Source organism: Misgurnus anguillicaudatus, chromosome 2 (genome assembly GCF_027580225.2).
Source record: "Misgurnus anguillicaudatus chromosome 2, ASM2758022v2, whole genome shotgun sequence".
In the NCBI taxonomy this organism is placed as follows: Eukaryota; Metazoa; Chordata; class Actinopteri; order Cypriniformes; family Cobitidae; genus Misgurnus; species Misgurnus anguillicaudatus.
In genome coordinates this window covers 30,758,071-30,779,432 of record NC_073338.2, presented here as the reverse complement: position 1 = coordinate 30,779,432, position 21,362 = coordinate 30,758,071, and the positions used below count along the sequence as shown (strand labels likewise).

General features: G+C 36.1%; 1 protein-coding gene across 1 annotated transcript; it reads right to left on the bottom strand.

The window, feature by feature from the left end:
• Window positions 1–2,209: 2,209 nt before the first annotated feature.
• On the bottom strand, window positions 2,210–11,986 carry kncn (kinocilin). Its single transcript, XM_055202557.2, has 5 exons — window positions 11,778–11,986; window positions 8,295–8,363; window positions 6,721–6,798; window positions 4,140–4,236; window positions 2,210–2,584 (listed from the first exon to the last, which is right to left on the bottom strand). Exons 1-5 carry the CDS (start codon window positions 11,923–11,925, stop codon window positions 2,509–2,511), a joined length of 468 nt encoding a protein of 155 aa, XP_055058532.1. The 5' UTR covers window positions 11,926–11,986; the 3' UTR covers window positions 2,210–2,508.
• Window positions 11,987–21,362: the final 9,376 nt, after the last annotated feature.

The following is a 21,362-nucleotide window of genomic DNA, read 5'->3' as shown; positions in this document are numbered from 1 at the left end:
TTGCAGTTATATCGTGTACTAAGACCAACGGAAAATAAAAAGTTGCAATTTTCTTGGCAGATATGGCTAGGAACTCTACTCTGATTCTGGCATAATAATCAAGGACTTTGCTGCTGTAACATGGCTGCACAGGCGTAGTGATATTACACACAGATCAGCTGAATGGATTCCAAAACGGCAAAAAATCAAATGTTTAACTCTGGGGGAGCTGGAAAATTGGCATATTTTCAAAAAAAGTGGAATGTCCCTTTAATAAAGGGAAACAAAAGTTAATTTGTTTTAAGAGTTAGGTTATTATATGTGGTGTTTTGTCTGAATAAATGGGTGAACATTAAGGAGCTACAGTACAACCAATGATCCTGTTAGTGTACTTCAGTCATGCAGCTTTAGGTACATTATAGCAGTAACAACATAAACAAGTTGCTTTCGTGGAACAAACGTAAATTTCAGTAAACTTTGCAAATATCAATAACAATTGAGTCCTTTTAGAGGAGTTTATTTCTGATAACAAGCAAAACAAATTTTATACAATGTTAACTACAGATCATCTGCCAAACCTCCCTTTACATAGCGGTGATCCATGATCGTCGTCATCCCTCATCTTTAGGAAACCAAATTATATTTTCAACAACGTATTTGTTCCAGAGTTCAGTTTAGCCAATAGCCAGACCACTGAACAAACAGAGATCGGAAGTTAAGTTCCATCCAGACTCGTAACCGAGACAATTTGTGAAAGTGTCTATATGTTGTGTGTTTAGCTTAATTAACTGCACAAGCTGAATGAATTTCCTTCACTGTCTGGTGAGGATCATTGCTGTTTTTCTGTACTAGTTGGCTGAACTTTTCTCTGGTGCTGTCATGTGAGACACAGAGTATACAATGATGCATAATTCAGTCGTTAGCGCACGTCAGAGATCTTAGCAACGGAAGGCAGCCCCTCTCTGTGTCACCATCCAGGGACAGAGACTGCATATTCAGGCTTATTGTGTCATTGATGGTCTGCGTGGGATGTTAAATGATTGTGTTCTGTGCACGCTGCGCGTTCTTACGTGACACAGTCTCAGTCTTTTCTACATGGAGCTCCAAAAAGGAAAACGCAAGAGAAAGAATACAGTAATCATGTTAATCAACACAAATATTATGTTTACTTTGTGTTAAAAGTTAAAATCAAATTAGTTTGGAGTTTTATGCATCATACCAGGTCTCAAATACAAAGGCATTTGAAATGGCAGCTCCAAAATGTAAAAAATCAATTCAAAGACAACAAATAAAAACGACATAATGAACAAAGTGTGAAAAAGTTCATGTTTGTTCCTTCGTTTGCCTTAAGTGAGCTTTATATGATGCGATCTTGTCTTTGGAGTGTTAAAGGGCCCCTAACCTAGGTGTTTTCAGCAATAACAAAATAGTCTCTGGTATCCCCAGAATGTGTCTGTAAAGTTTCAGCTCAAATGTACAACAGATCTTTCATTATACGATGTTGAACATGGCCATTTGTGGCTGCAATGAAAAAAGCACTGTTTTTGTGCTTCTGTTCCCCTCCCCGTATGCACAGTACGGGGTAAAGTGCCTAAACATGTGCTTTGGATTACATCAAAATATGTGTCTATGGCAGAAGGTTGAACTACACGCTCATAAGGTGGAGTCTGTGAACGGTCATGGTTGGGGCATAATCAATGTGACATCACATTGATAGGGGATCCTTAACAGCCTGTTTTGTGTGACTGTTGCAGTTTAAAGGAGATTACACAAAGAAGAATAGATGGATTTGTATAATTACAGGATGTTTCTGCACACACACTGGCGACTCATTTTTTGATAGAAAAACATTTCCACATTTGCATTTTTTATATTAGGGGGTCTTTAAAAGTGGAAGATCAGTAAAGTGGTAAAGCGATATTCTTTCTAAAAGTGAAGGCTTAACCATGCCTTCCTAAAACACCTCATTCAAACACGCTCCCACATATCTACGTGACTTTGTGGTAAGATCTAATGAAAATGCAGGGCATAAAGAACGCATTTCAGAATGGCGGTGTATTAAGAAACCAAACAACAGTAATGTACGGTTTGTGAAATATAATGTGTTTTTTGAACCTTAAACTGCGTAAACACATTCCATTTAAAAAAATACACAAAATAACACAAAATAATGTTTTAACAACATCATATGACCCCTTTTAAGTTTGAAACTTCACTGTTCAACTAGGATGCGGTTGTTAACATAATGACTCATTTAACTCAATTTAACTCTGAAAAACACTTTTGTTGGTGTAATCCAATGTAGTAGATGATATCAATTGAAGTAATATTTTAGATTTCCCACCACAAAGATGTTTTTACAGTGTAGTTTCGTGCCTCTCATCATGCATTGTTTTAATATTAGCAGACACCTTGTCAGATTTGACAGTGGAATTAGACTGGATACTGTAATGAGCTGTAAGCAGAGATCAGTCTCACTTATGGTGATATGAACACTGCTTGCTCTTGACAATATGTCGGATCCAACTATTATGAGAGGTCTTGGTCAGATGATGGAGACTTGAACTTCCGCCTGCCCAGGATATCTGGAACATCTGTAGAAGGCCTAGAAAAAGTTATAAGGAGAATCATTAAATATTTAAGGAACAGTACGAAATTTATATCAATTAATTATAAATGGCCCTGATATGTCACTAGACATTAAGAAATCATTTTTATTTCAAATACTTATATCACTGACAACAGTGGTACAGTATGGCCAGGATATTGTCATTTAAAAAGTGGAGTTGCAGCCCTCAACTGATGATTATGTTGTCATGTTGTGTATTGGCCACCAGTTGTGTGATTGCAGTACCAGTTTACATACTGTTCCTTTAACTATGTGAACATACTGTATGGTTATTATTTTTTACAGTAAAAGTATGATTTCTACATACATCATCTGAAACCTGAATAACTACATTTTCCATTGATATATGATTTGTTAGGATATGATCATATTTGGCCAAGATACAACTATTTGCTAAATGTCTAAGGGGCGGTTTCCCGACAGGGATTAGACTAGTCCTAGACTAAAATAAATATAAGAGCTGCCCAAACTGAAAACAACTTGCACTGACATGTCTTAAAATACATCAGTGGCCATTGTTTTGCCTCAAAATGTACACAAGTAATGTTTTTAATAAGGCATGTTTGATCAAACTAGTTATATTTTCTAATTAAACTAAGGCCTAGTCCTGGCTTAAACTAATCCCTGTTTGGGAAACCACCCCAAAAGGTGCCAAAAATCGAAATATTGAGAAAATCACCTTTAAAGTTGTCCATTTAAAGTCCTTAGCAACACTAATGATAGTTAAATACATTTTTGATATATTTACAGTTCGAAAATGATAAAATATCTTCATGGAACATGATCTTTACTTAATATCCCAATGATTTTTGGCATTAAAAAATTGATAATTTTGACCCATACAATGTATCTATTGCTATACCCATGCAACTTATGAATGATTTGTGGTCCAGGGTCGCATACTGTATGAGTAAAGGTAGCGGTGTAAGTCTCCATGACAACCACATCCACAGCAACTTCTTTGTTGGTTTGAGACCAATAAGCTTATAAGGAAAGCAGTAGCCACCTTGTATTTTTTTGTTTTTTTAAGTAGAGGTACTTAAGCAGAAAAGAGATTTCTTCTCTATGCAGATGCACAATAAACTCAGGCCCTGTTTACATTAGAGCATTGCGTTGTTGTCAGAAACAACAGAATCCACAAAATCTCTGTATTCTAAAGTGAACTTGTAATGTCACAAAAAGTGACAATCAAAATAAAGCCCTGCAATTAGTAAACTCATAAAATAGAATGAAATGTAACTTTAATTGGGGAACCAAATAGAAATTGAATTAAATGCCTCTCGGGCTCTAGATAGACTGGCATATTGAAGGAGAAAATTCATTTTTGGCAAATGAGGGAGTACTGTATGTGTGAATTAAATTTGCCCTTTTTATACCTCACATTCATGTTAAATTTTGAATGTGAGAACGACAAAATATTTCTCAAAGGTCAATTCCTCAAGTGTTTAAGCTATCCATTTTCTTTTGCTGCTGTTAAACATGAGTGCTGTTTTGTAAGGGCAGTTTTTTAGGATGTGAAAGAATGCCCCACCCATCATCCTGTGAGCCCTCAGCTACTGTAGGGGCAATCTCAACAAACGTCCCCATCCGGCTCTTTGAACGCTCTACATTCAGCTGGCTTTGAGTCCCTGAGAAAGAAAGAATGAGAGAGAAATAGAGAGATTGCTGTTTATGCACTTTACACATTCTCTCTGTGGCCTCACTGGCCTGTTTACACGACTCACAGCATTATTGTTGTATGATTTAAGGGCATAATACAGACAGTGAAAATGTTGTGCTTAATCATCATCACACATTCATTCACGGTCAAGCCAAATGTTCCCATTTTTGAAGAGTTCTCAAAAACTCTGGTAACACAAACAGACAGAGCGGTTTAACAATTTCAGTCCACGTAGATAATAGTAAAACTAACATAACACACGATGTTTCTGCATTTCTGATGTTAATCTGGAGTACCTATAGAGTAATATTAAATCCTTTATATCTCCGAAGAGTCTTTAGTTTTATCAGATTTATAAAAGAAAGATTAGCTTTACCGATTCTTTCTGGTAACGTACTAAAAAATGAAGAAGGAGGAGTTACTACCGTGTGAGGAGCGAATACGAGTCATACAACACTTTATACAACAGTGTTAAACTTATGATTCACTACATGTTCGTGTCATTTATATAATATGCACACGCCTATTTCCAACATAACACAGAAGTCTTACTTACCGCGTGCAACTCATGACACGGTTGGGAACTTTTAATGAAATCCAGCGCATCAAACACACACGCAAAACTCCGCTGCTACCCCGGATAATAAACTATATCCATTGTTTTCATAAGGCATCCTTACATCCAAAAACACACTTCTTCTTTCGTGCCATTGTTGAGTTTTGAAATTAAACAAAGCTGTGTCGCGTGATGTGATGTTTGTAAGTTCTAGCGTATCCCACTGATTGACGGTTGGGCACGGTTTTCCGAGGGAAGTGCCCATAAAAAGAAGTGATACTTCTTTTGAGGGTTTACAATGCGAAGCTTGTAACAACATGTATCTAGCCCATCATGTGTGTGTTACAACCCAGTCTCACCCCATGGCGTCAATATTTGACGACACTTGACCATGCGTCAATATGTTGACGCGGAGGGTATACCTTTCGCGTCATTTTTTGACGAACTGGGGACTTCAATACTATTAAGTCCGTTGCATTCTTTTTCCTATTTTCTTACCATTTTCTACCATTTTCGCGTCGGTGTAGGGTTAGATTTACATAATGACATCCCTACCCAAACCTTTCCCTAACCCCAATGCCAGGCGACAACTGTTTAATTTCGCGTACCTAATAGTATTGAAGTCCCCAGCTCGTCAAAAAATGACGCGAAAGGTACACCCCCCGCGCCAACACACCGACGCATGGTCAAGTGTCGTCAAACACCGACGCCATGGGTGTGAGACCGTGTTAGTGTGGTTCGTCATTTCAAAATATTTTTGGCGCGTCATGTCAACCATGTGCATCATGTGTCTTTTCAAAATAAGTGCCTGCTGCACACACGTCTAAAGGTTTTATGATAAAAATGACGATCACGTTTGCCAGATACTCACTTAATCTAAGATCGATGTAATCAGAATTTAATGTTAAGTGAGTGTCTTATGAGTATTTTGTGAACGTAATCGTCTCTTTTATCATAAACCCTTTCGACGCACATGCAGCAGGCACGTATTTTGACCAGCCGCCACTGCCAAATACAAAGATATTATGTAATTCATGTTGAAGTTAGTAAATAAAACGTTTCACTTTGCATGCTAATAATATAATCTGTAATGACAAACAAGACAGAAAAGTGTTTTTGTCTGACTTCTGTAAACAATAACTTGTGAGATGCAGGATATCCCATCATGTAAGCAAAGTCAACAGTTATTACAAGGTGTTTGGTTTTACAGTATTTATATATTTTATTTTATTTATTTTTGGGGCTATAATTAGACTTCTAAATTTTACTGACCGGCCAAATTTTGCTTTGTTTTAGTCTAAATGTCAGGGCTGTGTTTGTACAGCTAGACATCTTTTAAACACTAAATTTCTTGCTGGGTCAAGTCAGTATAAGTTCATAGATCATTTACTACTACAACACTACATATAATCTCAGTATTATAAAGCAAGTGCTTTTTTATGGCTTTTATTATGTACTATAGTAGTGTTTTATGGGTTTAATTTTATTTTTATTTGATATGCTCTATCCCATACTATTATCGCACCTAATTGCTGTTTTGTTCAAAGCAGTTGGGCTACAGCAGAGTTGGAACAACTACCAAGCAAAACAATTAACAATTGAAAATGAGTCATCATTGAAAAGAGAGATTTTGGTTATTACCCAGTCAAAATTAAAGTCACTTCTCAAGTTGTATTATCTTTGTCTAGAGCTCAGGGCTATATCACAGCCTTATGTCTCACTTCTGGCAGCAGTGAGAGTGTAAATGTGAAGCAAATAACACCTTTACACTGACCCTGAGAACTACTGTCATTTTGAATTGGTGTCAAAAGAATCAGTCTACCAAAGTCTAGACACAGACAGAAAATGTGTCTGAATAGCTCTGTGTATTCATTTTCACATGAAACAGCCTCCTACCTTCTCGTGTGAGTGTAGCCACGGGCTGTTCTGCAGCTGGATTTAAATTTGTAGCCATTGGGTGAACTCTGAAGTTACCTGAGAAAACGAGATGTTGACATATTAACTCGAGTGATGTGACATGATCTCAAGAGGAAACAATTCAGCAACATCAAACTATACTACACAATCAAGATTTAATGAGATTTTATATGTGACTCTGGACTACAAAACCAAAGAGCCAAAATTACATGGGTCTGAGTTAAAATTAACATTTTTATGATCAAAATCATTAGGATATTAAGTAAATATCATGTAACATGAATATATTTTGTATATTTCCTACCATAAATACATAAAAAAATGTATTTATCATTGGTAAAATGTGTTAATTAGGACTTCATTTGGACAACTTTAAATGCGATTTTCTCAAAATTTGAAATACTCTGAATATTAACAAACCATACATCAATAGAAAGCTTATTTATTCAGCAGTCAGGTATACATCTCATGCATAATCCTGATGTATAAATTTCAATTTCAAACATTTACTTATGACTGGTTTTGTGGTCCATGGGTCACATATACCATTATTTGTCTATACTGTTAAAGGGATACTCCACTTTTTTTAAAATATGCTCATTTTCCACTCCCATAGAGTTAAACATTTGATTTTTACCATTTTGGAATCCATTCAGCTAATCTCCGGGTCTAGCGGTACCACTATTAGCACAGCTTAGCACAATCCATTAAATCTGATTAGACCATTAGCATTACGCTAAAAATAACCAAAGAGTTTCAATAATTTTCCTATTTAAAACTGAACTCTTTTGTAGTGACATCGTGTACTAAGACTGACAGAAAATTAAAAGTTGTGATTTTCTAGGCAGAGATGGCTAGGAACTATACTCTTATTGGCGTAATTATCAAGGACTTTGCTGATGTATCATGGCTGCAGCAGGTGCAATGATATTACGCAGCGCCTGAAAATAGTCCCCTGCTATTAAAAGTAACCAAGGGGACTATTTTCGGGCAGTGCGTAATATCACTACGTCTGCTGCAGCCATGTTAAAGCAGCAAAGTCCTTGATTATTACGCCAGAATGAGAGTATATTAGTAAACTTTTAATTTAAGTAATAGTAAACTTTTAATTTTCCATCTGTCTTAGTACACAATGTACCTGCAGAAGAGTCAAGTTTTAAATAGGAAAAATATCCAATCTCTTTGGTTATTTTTTAACGCGATGCTAATGGTCTAATCAGATTCAATGGATTATGCTAAGCTATGCTAAAAGTGGTACCGCCAGACCTGGAGATCGGCTGAATGGATTTCAAAACTGTAAAAATCAAATGTTTAACTCTAGGGGAGCTGGAAAATGAGCATATTTTCAAAAAAAGTGGAGTGTCCCTTTAATGCTTGCTTATGGTTACATTTTGTTGTATAAAAACAGAACCCTAACAATCTTGGCACTGTACTGAATTTCAGCACGGCAGTGAAAACCAGATAAAAATTTGATGATATGTAATAAAAATAATCCATATTGTTATCCATCCATATTTCCACACCAAGACAAAGAGAAGACAGTGGGGTCTCACCTATATTGGGTAGTATGTGATGGAAATTAAACCATGCTCTTATAAACGGGTAGACTGAAATGAGGAGACCTGCAGAGCACACACAGTAAGCAAGAGTTAAGGAAAAAACTCAGATGTGCACTGAACTGCTCGCTCCGTGTCATTAGGGAAACATCCAAGCTCCAATCTCATAAACTCCACTTTCTCTCCGCTCAATGGCTCCCCGAGCTAGAGCTGCATGCGAGAGCTAAAGACGTGCCCCATGCATATTGCATTACACTGCAAACTGATGAACAGCAATTTTAGCTTTATAATGGGAGTGTAGCACTGAACAGACCGCTCTTGAGCATTGAATTGTCGCAAAAACAGGCTAGTTCAATTTGAGCAATGATGAACACAGAGATTAAATATTTTATGGTTTCTGTTTATGTTCTGTTAAAGTCTTGCCATCAGTTCTCAGTTTACACGCAGAGGAAAAAGATCCTTTTGTGACTAATGAAGGCATGCATTTCTTTCTCTCCATCTCCTTATGTTTTGCTTTCTTTTTGTTTTGAGTGGCTGGAAAGGAGACAGCCATAGAGTGCAGGGGCTATGCTGGATTTTGATTACACACCTACTTTTCATGCTGTGAATCAATTCCCATTTGAAAAGGACAAGGCACCTCTGCTGGCTTTGTGTTTTGGCCAATTTCTGTGAAGAGAGGCCACTGCCTGGCATGATTGCTGCATGTCGAAGGCTTTTCCATCACGTGACTTGTTTGCCCAGACAGCATGCAACCATTGAAACAACGTTAAAAATCGTTGATTTGTCAATGTTAATACCATTGAATCAATATCACATTTGCACATTGAAAAAATATTAATAATTTCAACAAATCGCCATTATTGTGATCAATGTTTGCTTTAGTTGGGCCATTTACTCTTGTGTTTTAATGGTAAGTTTTCTTTGGCTGCTGAAGTTGTGTTTTAAAATTCATCTGCTATTGCAAAAAAAAAGATCTAATGTTATCAAGTAGTTTAAGTCTTGTAGATATACCTAAATGATATTAATGAAATACTGTTAAAGTTGTGCAAAAATGGATTTTACACTAGTTAGAAACAGTGTCAGGTCTGTTATTTTGAGGATTACAAAACACATTTAAAAAGTTAAACTACTGAATCAACGATCAACAAAAGAAAGCTTCATGCTGCAATGCATGCTGGGTATCATCGTAGTACTAAACTAATTTATAACTCCCAGCATGCATTGCAGTTGATCGTTTTATATAAATTTGTTTGATGATTGTCACCATTGTTGAGATTTGTAGGATGAGTAATGATGTCTGAATGTGTCAGCAATTTTTCTGTTTGTCTTGTGGCAGTGTTTTTACAAACCAAAACAATTATAAATGTCAAAAATGGATCAACACCATTTAAAGCAGCTTAATGGTGGTTTGTTGAAATCTCAATATTTTTTCAATATTAATGGAGGGTGCAAACCTGATATTGATTCAATGCAGTTAACATTGACAAATCAACTGTTTTTAACATTGTTTCAATGGTTTGCATGCTATCTACCTCTTTTTTCCTTTCCTGCAATTTTCCCTTTGTGGCGCATCTTTGTCATTTTTGTCCTCCAATCCTTAACTCTTTCTTTTAGTTAGATGCAGTGCACAAAGGTCAACCTACTTTAAACACACATAGACCAAAGGAATGATACAGGGTATTTAAAGAAATCCAGGTTAAAGTCTCATATTATGAGATTAGGAGCATCAAAGTTTGATTTCACTTTAATTTCAATGTTTGGCATGACCTTACTCAGTCAGTATGAAATATATCAAAGTTTATTTTTTACACAGAATGTTCTTAACATTACGTAGCATGATTTTCTGTGGAAAAATTACTTTAGTTGTTTTTTCACAGACTGGGTCACAAAACAGATAGGTGTGTGTGTGCAGCCTATTGTTGCAGGGTCCTGTTTAGATTACATACCAACAATCCATGCTGGCTTGGATTACAGACCAAGATTAAATGAAATATGTGCCTTTTTTATTAAATTGAATGACTATAAGGAAATAATTATCTGCACCTCATATAAAATATACAATTATTTATTTTTAACACCCCTCCCACAAGTGTGCATGGGTATGATGGTAAAGTGTTGATATGGAGCAAAGATTAGATGGTTAAAAATGCATGACATGCAAACTACCTACACTGTGAAAGTACACTGTCTACAAATAGACAACTATGTGCAAAACCTAAATTAACAAAACAATTAATTAAATGCTGTATATATTTTTAGTGGAGGCTGGTGACTGCCCTTCTGAGGGGAGCAAATTCAAAATAAGTGTTCGGAGTGTCATGTGTGTGGCTCGTGTTTCAAAATATGTGTTTGTTGCGTTATGTGAACCATGTGCATCACGTGTTTTGTCAAAATAAGTGCCTGCTGCACCCGCGTCAAAACCGTTTATGATAAAAGATGCGCTCGTGTTCACAAAATACACACAAGACACTCCCTTTACAGTAAACTCAGATTACGCATGAGATTATGCGAGGATCTGGCAAACGCGATCATTTCTTTTATCATGGACCCTTTGGACGCGTCTGCAGCGGGCACTTGTTTTGACAGGACATGTGATGCGCATAGGATCACTCGACGCGCCAAACACATATTTTGACGAACCACACACATGGGGGGCTACATACATGTTGTGACAAACTTCGCATCAAGCACCCTCGAGAAAGGAAATCACCGGCCGCCACTAATATATTTAACATTAACAACGTTTATATATATACCAGCAAATACAGCACCATGACATGAGTATTCAGTGACAAGCACTAGAACAATTGAGTTTAGTAAATTAATATACTGTGTTCTTCATTTGAATGTATGCATTTGACAGTCGCTTTTATCCAAAACAACTACAGCATATTGAGGGATTACATTTTATTCTTATGTGTTTTTCCCAAACCACACATAAGAGGTTTCTCCACCAGGTGAACTTACTATATCTAAAATGTAACCATAGGTATTCGAGAAGACCTATTATGATCATTTTGAACAATAGTTTCCCTAAAAAATAAAATTTGTCATTTATTTGTCATGTAATTTTACCCCCATATGACTTTCTTCATAGAAGTTTCAGATGACATAAATGACACAATCAAATTTCTTTTCATGAAATATGTGTAATTTGCTTTTTTCCATGCAAGAAAATGTTGACCTTGATGTAATGAAAGATTTTCAATATTTTATGCAAAAAAGCATATTTTTTAAATAAATAATTTTCAATCTGTTCACCACTGTATGGTTTTAGAAGATTTGACAGCCTCAATCAAGTCTACATTTCTTATACAGCAGAGAGCAGTTTAGATATTGTTGTTACAAGATATACAGAATATACAGAAAAGTCATACAGGTTTGAAACATCTAATGGTGAGTAAATAATAGCACAAAAGGTTTTACCATTCAATAAAAACATATTAGGCTAAAACTAATCTAAATGACAAATGTCCTTACCAAGTCCCCCTGCTCCCAAGAAGATGCCCCCCACTGCATCTGCATCACAATCCTTGGACACACCAATAATAATACAGCCTGCTACAATACTGAGCAGGGCCGAGCCCACCCGTAGCCCATGATACTCCCCAATGCTGACCGCGTTCATTCAACAGGTGGCACCCCCCACCTGCCCAGCCTGGCCTTCACACACACCTGTCTGTAACCTGCATTCACACGGAGCGATCACAGAGTGCAAGATGACTCTATAAGAACTTTCACTGTTAGTGAGATGGGTTAACAGAGACTCTGCTTTCTCCTCAAGGGTCTTCATACAACTTTAAACACACGGCTCTGGTTACCTTGTCGGATTCATGCTCTTTCCCTTCAAACTAATTTGGGTCTGATTGAAGCCGACTAGGCACTTCATTTGAAAGGCCAAGTCAAGCATAACCTACTACTTTAGTGAAGCCTATGTCATTCTAGCAGAGGCAGGGCCGAATTACAGACTTGGGTTTTGGGGCACTAAGCAGTGAGACCTGGTCAGATGCACACATGTTTCTACTTGTAGCTACTGGAGCTCATGTAGCTGAAGGGAAAACCACGTCTTTGGGAGAGCACATTGTTTGTTTATTAAAGGCGGGGTGCATGATTTCTGAAAAACGCTTTGGAAAATGGAGTCAGGCTGACTACCAAAACACACTTGTAGCCAATCGGTCTACTAAACGACATTGTTGCCTGGGTTGCATATATGTGGTCTATCAAAAGAAGGTCCAGATCGAGAGGCAACCTTCCGATCTCTCTGATGAAGCCAATATGGAAGTGATTTAAACAGCTATTCATCGACTGGCCGGTAGAGGCTGGATCCAAAAGGGAGTCAATTCCCATAGACCTCCATGTTAAAATGTCCAACTTTACAGTAGAAAATAATATGTTTACAGACTGGTACAAAAAGTGATTTTGGTCTATAGCTATTTTTGCCCTTATGACAACTGTGGGGGGGTGAATTGTTTTTTAACTAATCCATGTAAATGATATTAACCCTTAAAGTTCTGCATAATTAAAGGAACAGTATGTAGGATTGTGGCCAAAACTGGCACTGCAATCATAAAACTTGTGGCTAAAACTGGTACTGCAATCACACAACAGGTGGCCAATACACAACATGACAACATAAACATCAGTTGAGGGCTGTAACTCCACTTTATAAATGACGATATCCTGGCCGGATCACTGTTGTCAGTGATATAAGTATTTGAAATTAAAATGATTTCTTAATGTCTAGTGACATATCAGGGCCCTTTTATAATTAATTGATATAAATTTCTTACATACTGTTCCTTTAAGGGCGTGGCCACTTGAGTGACGGCTGAACAGCCACTGCTGTTACTAGAGTCAAGCTAGGTGGGCGTGGTTTTAGCAACCAGCCACCTCAGCTTCACCCACGTCCTGCCTCTTTACCCATTTTCGGATATCCGCGAGTTATGCGGGGTGACACATGGCCAAAATGGCGACGACAGGCACCGCCTAATTTAACCCTTATGTGTTGTTGGGGCCATTTTGTATAATTTTTGTCTTAATTTGGCCACAACTTTCTCTGTGTTTCAGCAAATGGAATGATTTTTGGTGACAAATCTTATATTTACACATATTTTAAGAAAATGCTTTGAAATTTTTCAAAAACGTAACAATATACCGTTGGCAAATTTACTACCCTTACGTGAAAATGGCCACTAAATTAAACTGCTGTAAAAATGTATCAAATGAATTTTTTTCCAATTTTTTTGCATAAATCTGTTAATCAACCAAAAATTTACAAAAGTACAAAAGTTTACAAAAATTCCATAATTTTAACTCTTTAAGTGCCAAGTTTATAAGTGGTGTCACTGATTTGGGAAAAAACACAAAATGACAGATTTTCAATATAAAAAGTGATTGTGGATTGGATTTTCTTTTACCTTTTTCACAGTCTTGGGCATGCCAAAGATTGGTAAAAACATTGGCTTTGATGCATTTTTAGTTTTTGTGCAGCATGAGATTTTATTTTTTTCTCCCTCATTTATTGTGTGTACACACGCGCGCGCGCACACACACACACACACACACACACACTTTTTGCTGCAAAAAAACTAAAAATGCATCAAAGACAATGTATTTACTAATCTTTGGCATGCCCAAGACTGTAAAAAAGGTGAAAAAAATCCAGTCCACAATCACTTTTTATATTGAAAACCAGTCATTTTGTGTGTTTTTTTCCTCAGATCAGTGGCATCACTTATGAGCTTGGCAAATAAAGAGTTAAAATTATGGAAATTTTGTAAACATTTGGTAGTTTTGATCAGTACTGAGGTTGATTAACAGATTTATGCAAAAAATTGACAAAAATATTAATCTGATACATTTTTACAGCCGTTTAATTTAGTGGCCAGTTTTGGAACAATTGCACAAGGGTTAAGCTTCAAAATTGGCCAGCAATCCAGTGCGTTGTGATTGGCCGAATACCTCAAGCGTGTGACGGAAATGCGGCACTCCTTACCATATTTAAAAGATTAGCTCACAAAGCAAGAAAATAATATCATCTTTACTACCTTATCAAAACGAGCCCGAATCTCATTCAGAAAATGCAGATGACCAAGCTGATCGATTAACTTTGCCAGCGCAGCTTGAGCAGAACGTAACAGATTGGTAAGGTGAGGATAATAAAACATAAAACGTCTAAATTTGATCGTAGAAATGACAAATAACAAGCGCTACTCTACACTGCTCAAAACTTAAGTCATGGTTTGAATAGTCAGTAGTAAATTCTTTAAAGATGAAAACATACTTAAAGGCTGTGAGTCAAACAGTGATGGGTGGAATTATGATAATGTGCATCTAGTCCGCGTCAATTTACTGCATATGTAAACTGTTGTCTACAATCCTTGTGTTCATTGTAGTCCAAGAAAAGAGATTTCAGATGGAGATGATAACTCACGACTTTGGGATTTGTAACATTGCAGATCATTACATGTACTAGCACACAATTGTACAAAAATGTACGATTATGAAAAGGAAAATAGGGGCTCTTTAACATATTTAACACATTGTACAGGCAGGCAGGCAAACATTCATTTAGCATTTACATGTTTATTCCCAGTCACTGTGCGCTCATTATAAATGCTCATTTGCATAAAGCACTAAATGACCTGATGTTTCCTATCTCACACACAAGATGTTATCAAGTGCAGCCCACATTGTACAAAAAAAAAACAAAAAAAAAAACAAGTTTGATAACACGGGTTGAGATCACTGAAAGGTGTTGTGAAGCTGTTTGCTTTATGAATGAAGCTCAGCTATAACAGATTTGCTATGCAATGAATTAGCAAGGCTATAAATAAGTACACAGAGGGTTATGACAGTCGCCAGGCTTAATTTGACTTTATCAAGACAAAAATGGCTAGCCTTCTAGTTCAGTGGCATTTACCACAGTTTTTCACCCTGCTGCAATTTTAACTTGAACCATCTAAAAAAAACAATGTCTACTTACTTTTAGTTCAGTATTTATAGACAGTCTCTATCAATATTTAGCATCAAGCTAATGGCAGTGATTTGAACATTGGAAATAATGTTTTTTTTATATTTTTGATCCAATCCGCAAATGTGAACAAACCGTACTGCTGCATTATTTGTCGAACACATGCCCTGCAACCTTTTCACAAGGGTCTCTTAAATGTAATACTGTAGCAGGCAGACAAGGTCCCATTTTGACTGATTTGGCTTGGAGCTCGAAGGGAATGTGTAATGAATCCTCCGCCGTCAGGACCCAAGACCATCCACAAAGGCCCCGAGTTGCCATAGGGATGGCATATCCATGGCAACGGAAGGAGCCGGGGGTGAGCGGGATTAACACCACAGAGTTGGGTAACAAATGACGTTAATGGGTGAAGACGCAATGACACATTTCCTGTTTGTGCACTGGGCCCTTGAATGCTGTACAGAATCTTTAAGCATATCGTTCCATATAAAAATGTTTCCTAGGACACAATACTGAGGATCTTATGTAAGAACATTTCTATTAAGTTAGATAACTCAAATGAAACACATGAAAGGTTCACCTATTTTTGTGAATTCAACAAGCCTAGCTGTACTGTGTATCACATCACCTAACCGAAATGAAAGAGCATAAATAGGTCAGCGTCACAGACAAAACATCAACAATACATCACATAAAATTTACATTACATTACATAACATTCATCTGAGCTTCCTAAAATTTCTGTTCAGATGTGAAGTTGTCCCCTCCTGCTCCATCACAAAAATGTCCATATATATTTCAATACACTGCCACACCAAGAAAAGGCATTTGAATTTTTTTTTTTTCGCATTATTTATCTCCTTATGCCACTATTTAACACACTCAATTAATTTTTTTTCAACACACCCCGTAATTTTTTTTAAATATCGGCCTCTACCAAATAGTTGATATGTCACTTAAAGGTGCAGTGTGTAATTTTTAGAAGGATTTCTTGACAGAAATGCAAAATAATATACAAAACCATATTCAGGGGTGTATAAAGACATTTCATAATGAACCGTTATGTGTTTATTACCTTAAAGTGAGACGTTTTTATCTACATACACCGAGGGTCCCCTTACATGGAAGTCGCCATTTTGTGCCACCATGTTTTTACAGAAGCTCTTAACGGACAACTTTTTTACTAAGTTGTCTCTGGCAATGACATGTTTGTCCGGTGGTGACTACCGTAGCTTCTCTATGTGTTTCAAAAGCAAGGGGTGAGCAGTTGACTAAGCCTTTGGTTGCAATTCGCAACCTCGCCACTAGATGCCGCTAAAATGTACACACTGCACCTTTAAAGGAATTCAAACACATACTATGGAAATCAGAAAATATTAACTATAATACTTTTTTAAACATAATCAAAATAAAATAGTTTTGAATATTACATTTTCTTAATTAATTGAAGTATAAAATATTAAAATATTTCATATTTCAATTCATTCAATGGTACCATTTAGAGATAAAGTTAGAAGTGACCAAACACATCAACGTTTTTCCTATTTAAGACGAGTAGTTATACGAGCAAGTTTGGTAGTACAAAATAAAACGTAGCGCTTTTCTAAGCGGATTTAAAAGAGGAACTATATTTTATGGCGTAATAGCACTTTTGGGAGTACTTTGACTCGGCGCAGTAACACCCTCCCTCTCCCATTATGAGAGGGAGAAGGGGAGCGGACTTTTCAGGCGAGTCGAAGTACTCCCAAAAGTGCTATTACGCCATAAAATATAGTTCCTCTTTTAAATCCGCTTAGAAAAGCGCTACGTTTTATTTTGTACCACCAAACTTGCTCGTATAACTACTCATCTTAAATAGGAAAAACGTTGATGTGTTTGGTCACTTCTAACTTTATCTATGATTGGTACCATTGAATGAATGGGGCTAAGCTAAATGCTATCGAAGTGTCGCAGCACACTCCAGCGCTTAGGTGCACGTAGTGATGGGAGAAACGAAGCTTTTCGAAGCTTCGAATCAATTGAACCAATTGCTTCGAAAATTGATTCAGTTTTTCGAAGCAGTTCGAAACCCACACACGCTGGCGACCCCTGCTGGTCAAAATAGTGTAAAAGCAGATGTGTCCAAACATTTTACACTTTTTTTTACAAAATAATAATAAGATTTTTATTAAAATATTTTTAAAAAATATTTAACTTAATTAAGACAAAGTTAAAAGTGTATTATGTGTTTTTAGTTTTATTTAGGGCAAACAAATGAATAAAACTACTACCCTTTTAATTATGCACATTTTTGTCATTAAATCTGGCTATAAACAAAAAGTAGACAACATGGCAGTGTTATTAGTCCGAAGGATAAATGTTTTATGAACTTTATTAATAAAACTGACCCGAGTTCACCTAAACTTAGACACTGGTCATGTGATCAACTCCCCCTAGTGGTGAACCATCAGATTTTCGAAACGTTTCGAAACAGTTATGACGTAATGAAGCCTCGTTTGCTAAAATCACGTGACTTGGGCCAGTTTGAAACAAGCTCCGAACCACTGATTCGAAACAAAAGATTCGTAAATGTTTCGAAGCCTCATGAAGCAGTGCTTCGAAAACGACCATCACTAGGTGCACGCACACAGATGATAGAGGGATGTATCAACAATTCTTAGTTAAGGTAATAACATAGTTTAATATTGAAAATGAGTAGACTATTCCTTTAACAATAAAAAGAACTAAAAGTAACAAAATTAAAGACATTACATTCTTTCTGCATATAAAACCTAAAATAAAAGAAGGCAAAAGATAGAAATGCAATATCATTTTAGGCTTTTATGATAAAAAAACACATTGTCAAGTGTGGTAGTGCAAGAGGATTTCTTCCAGCAATGATGTGTAGAGTAAGCCAACATTAGAAACAATCCTTGAAACAATTTAAAACATCATTTAAAAGTAATTTCTGATGAAGTAATCAGTAATTATAATGTCTATACATTAATGAATTCATTATATTTATTTTTAAAAATATCCATAAGTGGCAAAAAATAAATACTTAAGAAATTATATCAATATATTCAATAAAAATATGATCAGAAATGTATATTTCTCAGCAAATAGTACATTCTGACTGCAGAAATGGATGATCTGAAAACATTACCTTAGCTTTGCTACATTTACCAAATCAATCATTTGGTTGAGCACGTTTTTGAAAAATTATTAAAAACATACGAAGGTTTAACACAATTTTGTAAAGTTAGGACTCTTACAGTGTAATATGTCACAAAATATATGGTTCATTGCGAAATTTCAACAAGAACAGTTCACATGGCAGGAGTGATTTCTTTCTCTCTGACATCCATCTAAAAAGGTGTTGTGACAAGTGCTGTTGATTGACACACTGACATCTAGTGGAATTTTTTAGCATAACATATCTTTACCAAATAGTAGAGATGGCTCAATCAGCTTGAGTAAAGTTAGGTAATCCTCTTAATAAAATATAGGGACTCAAAATGTGCTCAACCGTTTGGCCGAGCAGACAGGTACCTGTCAGTCAGACCTCCATGAAGAAACAGTTACTGACCAAACCATGTGACCATAAAGTCATCTTTCTCACACTGACTCATGCCAAGAAAGACTATCTAGTGCCTAATTTAAGAGATTTATTAACTACTGATCACACTTGTTGGGGGTATTGTTACATTTAAGACCATTCATCAGAGGGAATTTTGGATTGTTAAAAGAATTGTATATCCCAGATAGTTGATTTAGATGTATTGTTTGTGTCTGACAATTGTTGGAATGCGATTCCCAGAATGCAAATGATCAACGTTTTTAATCATGTGATTTTGAATTGCAGATACCCAGATGTTTTTGTACGAGCTATAAGAAAATATTTCCCATGAGGTAGAATCCCTAACTGCTCACAACTGTGAACAATATTACTGCTGTGCTGGAAAATCCTCTCAATGAGATATTAAATGAGTATTGCAGAAACATTGGCTCAGCCACTCTTTAGATGCTCTTCTGACTAAGGAGAATACAGAACAGTGTAGATAAATGAACAGTATGGGTTGCCATCACTTACAGACCCCGATGATAATTAGCCTGTTGGACCTGAGGCACGTAAATGTTACATCTATTTAAGTCTGTGCTATTGATGAGCCACTCTGACCTGCTGGAGAAGAGGCTGGCCTTTGTTCCCATGGGTGATAAGTCTACTGAGGCAAAGCTACCAGCTGTGAACTCAATTACCAGGAAGGTTGAGCTACCTGCTCTGTATCCATATCACAGTTCTGAAAGGCTATCCTTGGGAGGATGAAACTGTGAGAGATGTTATGAGATTGTGTAAAGTTCAGTGATGAAGCTTGTCATCATTATAAATAAAGAAAAGCAAAGGACGTTTCTAAACATTAGCAAAATGTTAACATATACATTTCAAGCACTTTATTTGCACATATCCAATGGCTATATTTATAGTCCATTATTACACCTGTGCTTTGTCAAAATTACAATTGCATGTTTGTATGTGAGCATATTAATGTTAAGAGATTTAATCGTTTGATAGCAGGTGAACACAATATAACCACACTGAGATACTATATATCAAGGAAAGGATAAATGATGAAGAAGTTTGACTGTGTGCTTCCAATAAGGGTGGTTGTTTTATAAATGCTAGGTCAGGCCATATTTTATAGTTGTGTTTTATATGCTTTAATAATCAGTTGTTCGATATTTTGTATGTTACATAAAAACAGTAAACAATGATCAAAAGCGTTCAGCTACCAGTAAAATTACACTGAGAAATCTCTATATAATTGCACTATCGATTACTTGACACTAGGAAGGCATTTTATTAGCCCTCCATCCCCATCACTCTTAACCTCTGAATACAGACGGCAAGGAAGCAAGGACTGGCACTCGCTTAAAGGGATAGTTCACTTTAAAATGAAAACTCTGTTATCATTTACTCATCCTCATGTTGTTCTAAACCTGTATGAATTTCTTTTTTCTGATGAACACCAAAGAAGATATTTTGAGAAATGATGGTAAACACACAGCAGTAAGTGACCACAGACTTCCATAGTAGGAAAAAAATATTTTGGAAGTATTGTGATAAATGACTAAGAAAATATTTTAATAAATGATTGTAAGGACACACTGGATGGTACCCGTTAAATTCCATCATATTTTTTTATTCCTACTATGGAAGTCTATGGTCACTTACTGCTGTGTGTTTACAATCATTTCTCAAAATATCTTCTTGTGTGTTCATCAGAAAAAAAGAAATTCATACAGGTTTAGAACAACATGAGGATGAGTAAATGATGACAGAATTTAAATTTTAAAGTGAACCATCCCTTTAACAGTTGGTCTGTGTCAGCCTTCATTGGTATATGCCAAACCTCCATGAGTTCAAAACAATGAGTATAATAGCTTACAAATAAACTTTCTTTTTTTTAATTTATTCTTTCATCTTTCATAACAGATTATATTTTGTTGATACAGAATTACATCCCAAATAGTTTTTAAAATTAGTATGGTCTATTGCATTATTAGTATATCCAAGTACTTGCACACTATAATGAAGAGTTTCGTTGCAAAACGAGATAAATCCATTTTTTAACATTTTGTCAAAACATGTTTAATATTATGTTATCATGTTATTATTTTGTTTTATGGTGCTACTTAGCTGTGTTTTTAAGTTATGAAGGTTTAAATCAAAACAAACCAACTTGAAATTAATTGGAATGCACAACCTAAAAACGAGATTTCTTAACAATTAAAAAAACGGTGGTTATCTCGTTTTGCAACGAAATTCTTCAAATATACTTCTTATTTTAATATTTCTTACTTCCATACTTTTCTGTAACAATGGGCTACATATTGAGGCGAATTAAGACCAGTTGCATAAACATGGCCATTAAGTTAAGACTGTCTTAAGAACTAGTCTGACCAACTAACAATTCGTTAGGGCTAACCAGTCTTACTATCTGAATTTGAATTAGACCAATCTACCTTTTTATGCAACACTTAAAACAGCTACAGGTATGATCAGCCTTGAAATAAAAATATAAGAACTGCTCTTTTGCTGGATAACAGCGACA

What these genes read in the sequence shown, in the direction of transcription:
- kncn (XM_055202557.2), bottom strand. Translation starts at nt 11,925, where the DNA reads ATGAACGCGGTCAGCATTGGGGAGTATCATGGGCTACGGGTGGGCTCG. An exon ending in GGCTACACTCACACGAGAAG is followed by an intron (nt 4,237 to 6,720) that starts GTAGGAGGCTGT and finishes TTTCTTTCTCAG; the next exon opens with GGACTCAAAGCCAGCTGAAT. An exon ending in GAGGGCTCACAGGATGATGG is followed by an intron (nt 2,585 to 4,139) that starts GTGGGGCATTCT and finishes AACTTTTTCTAG; the next exon opens with GCCTTCTACAGATGTTCCAG.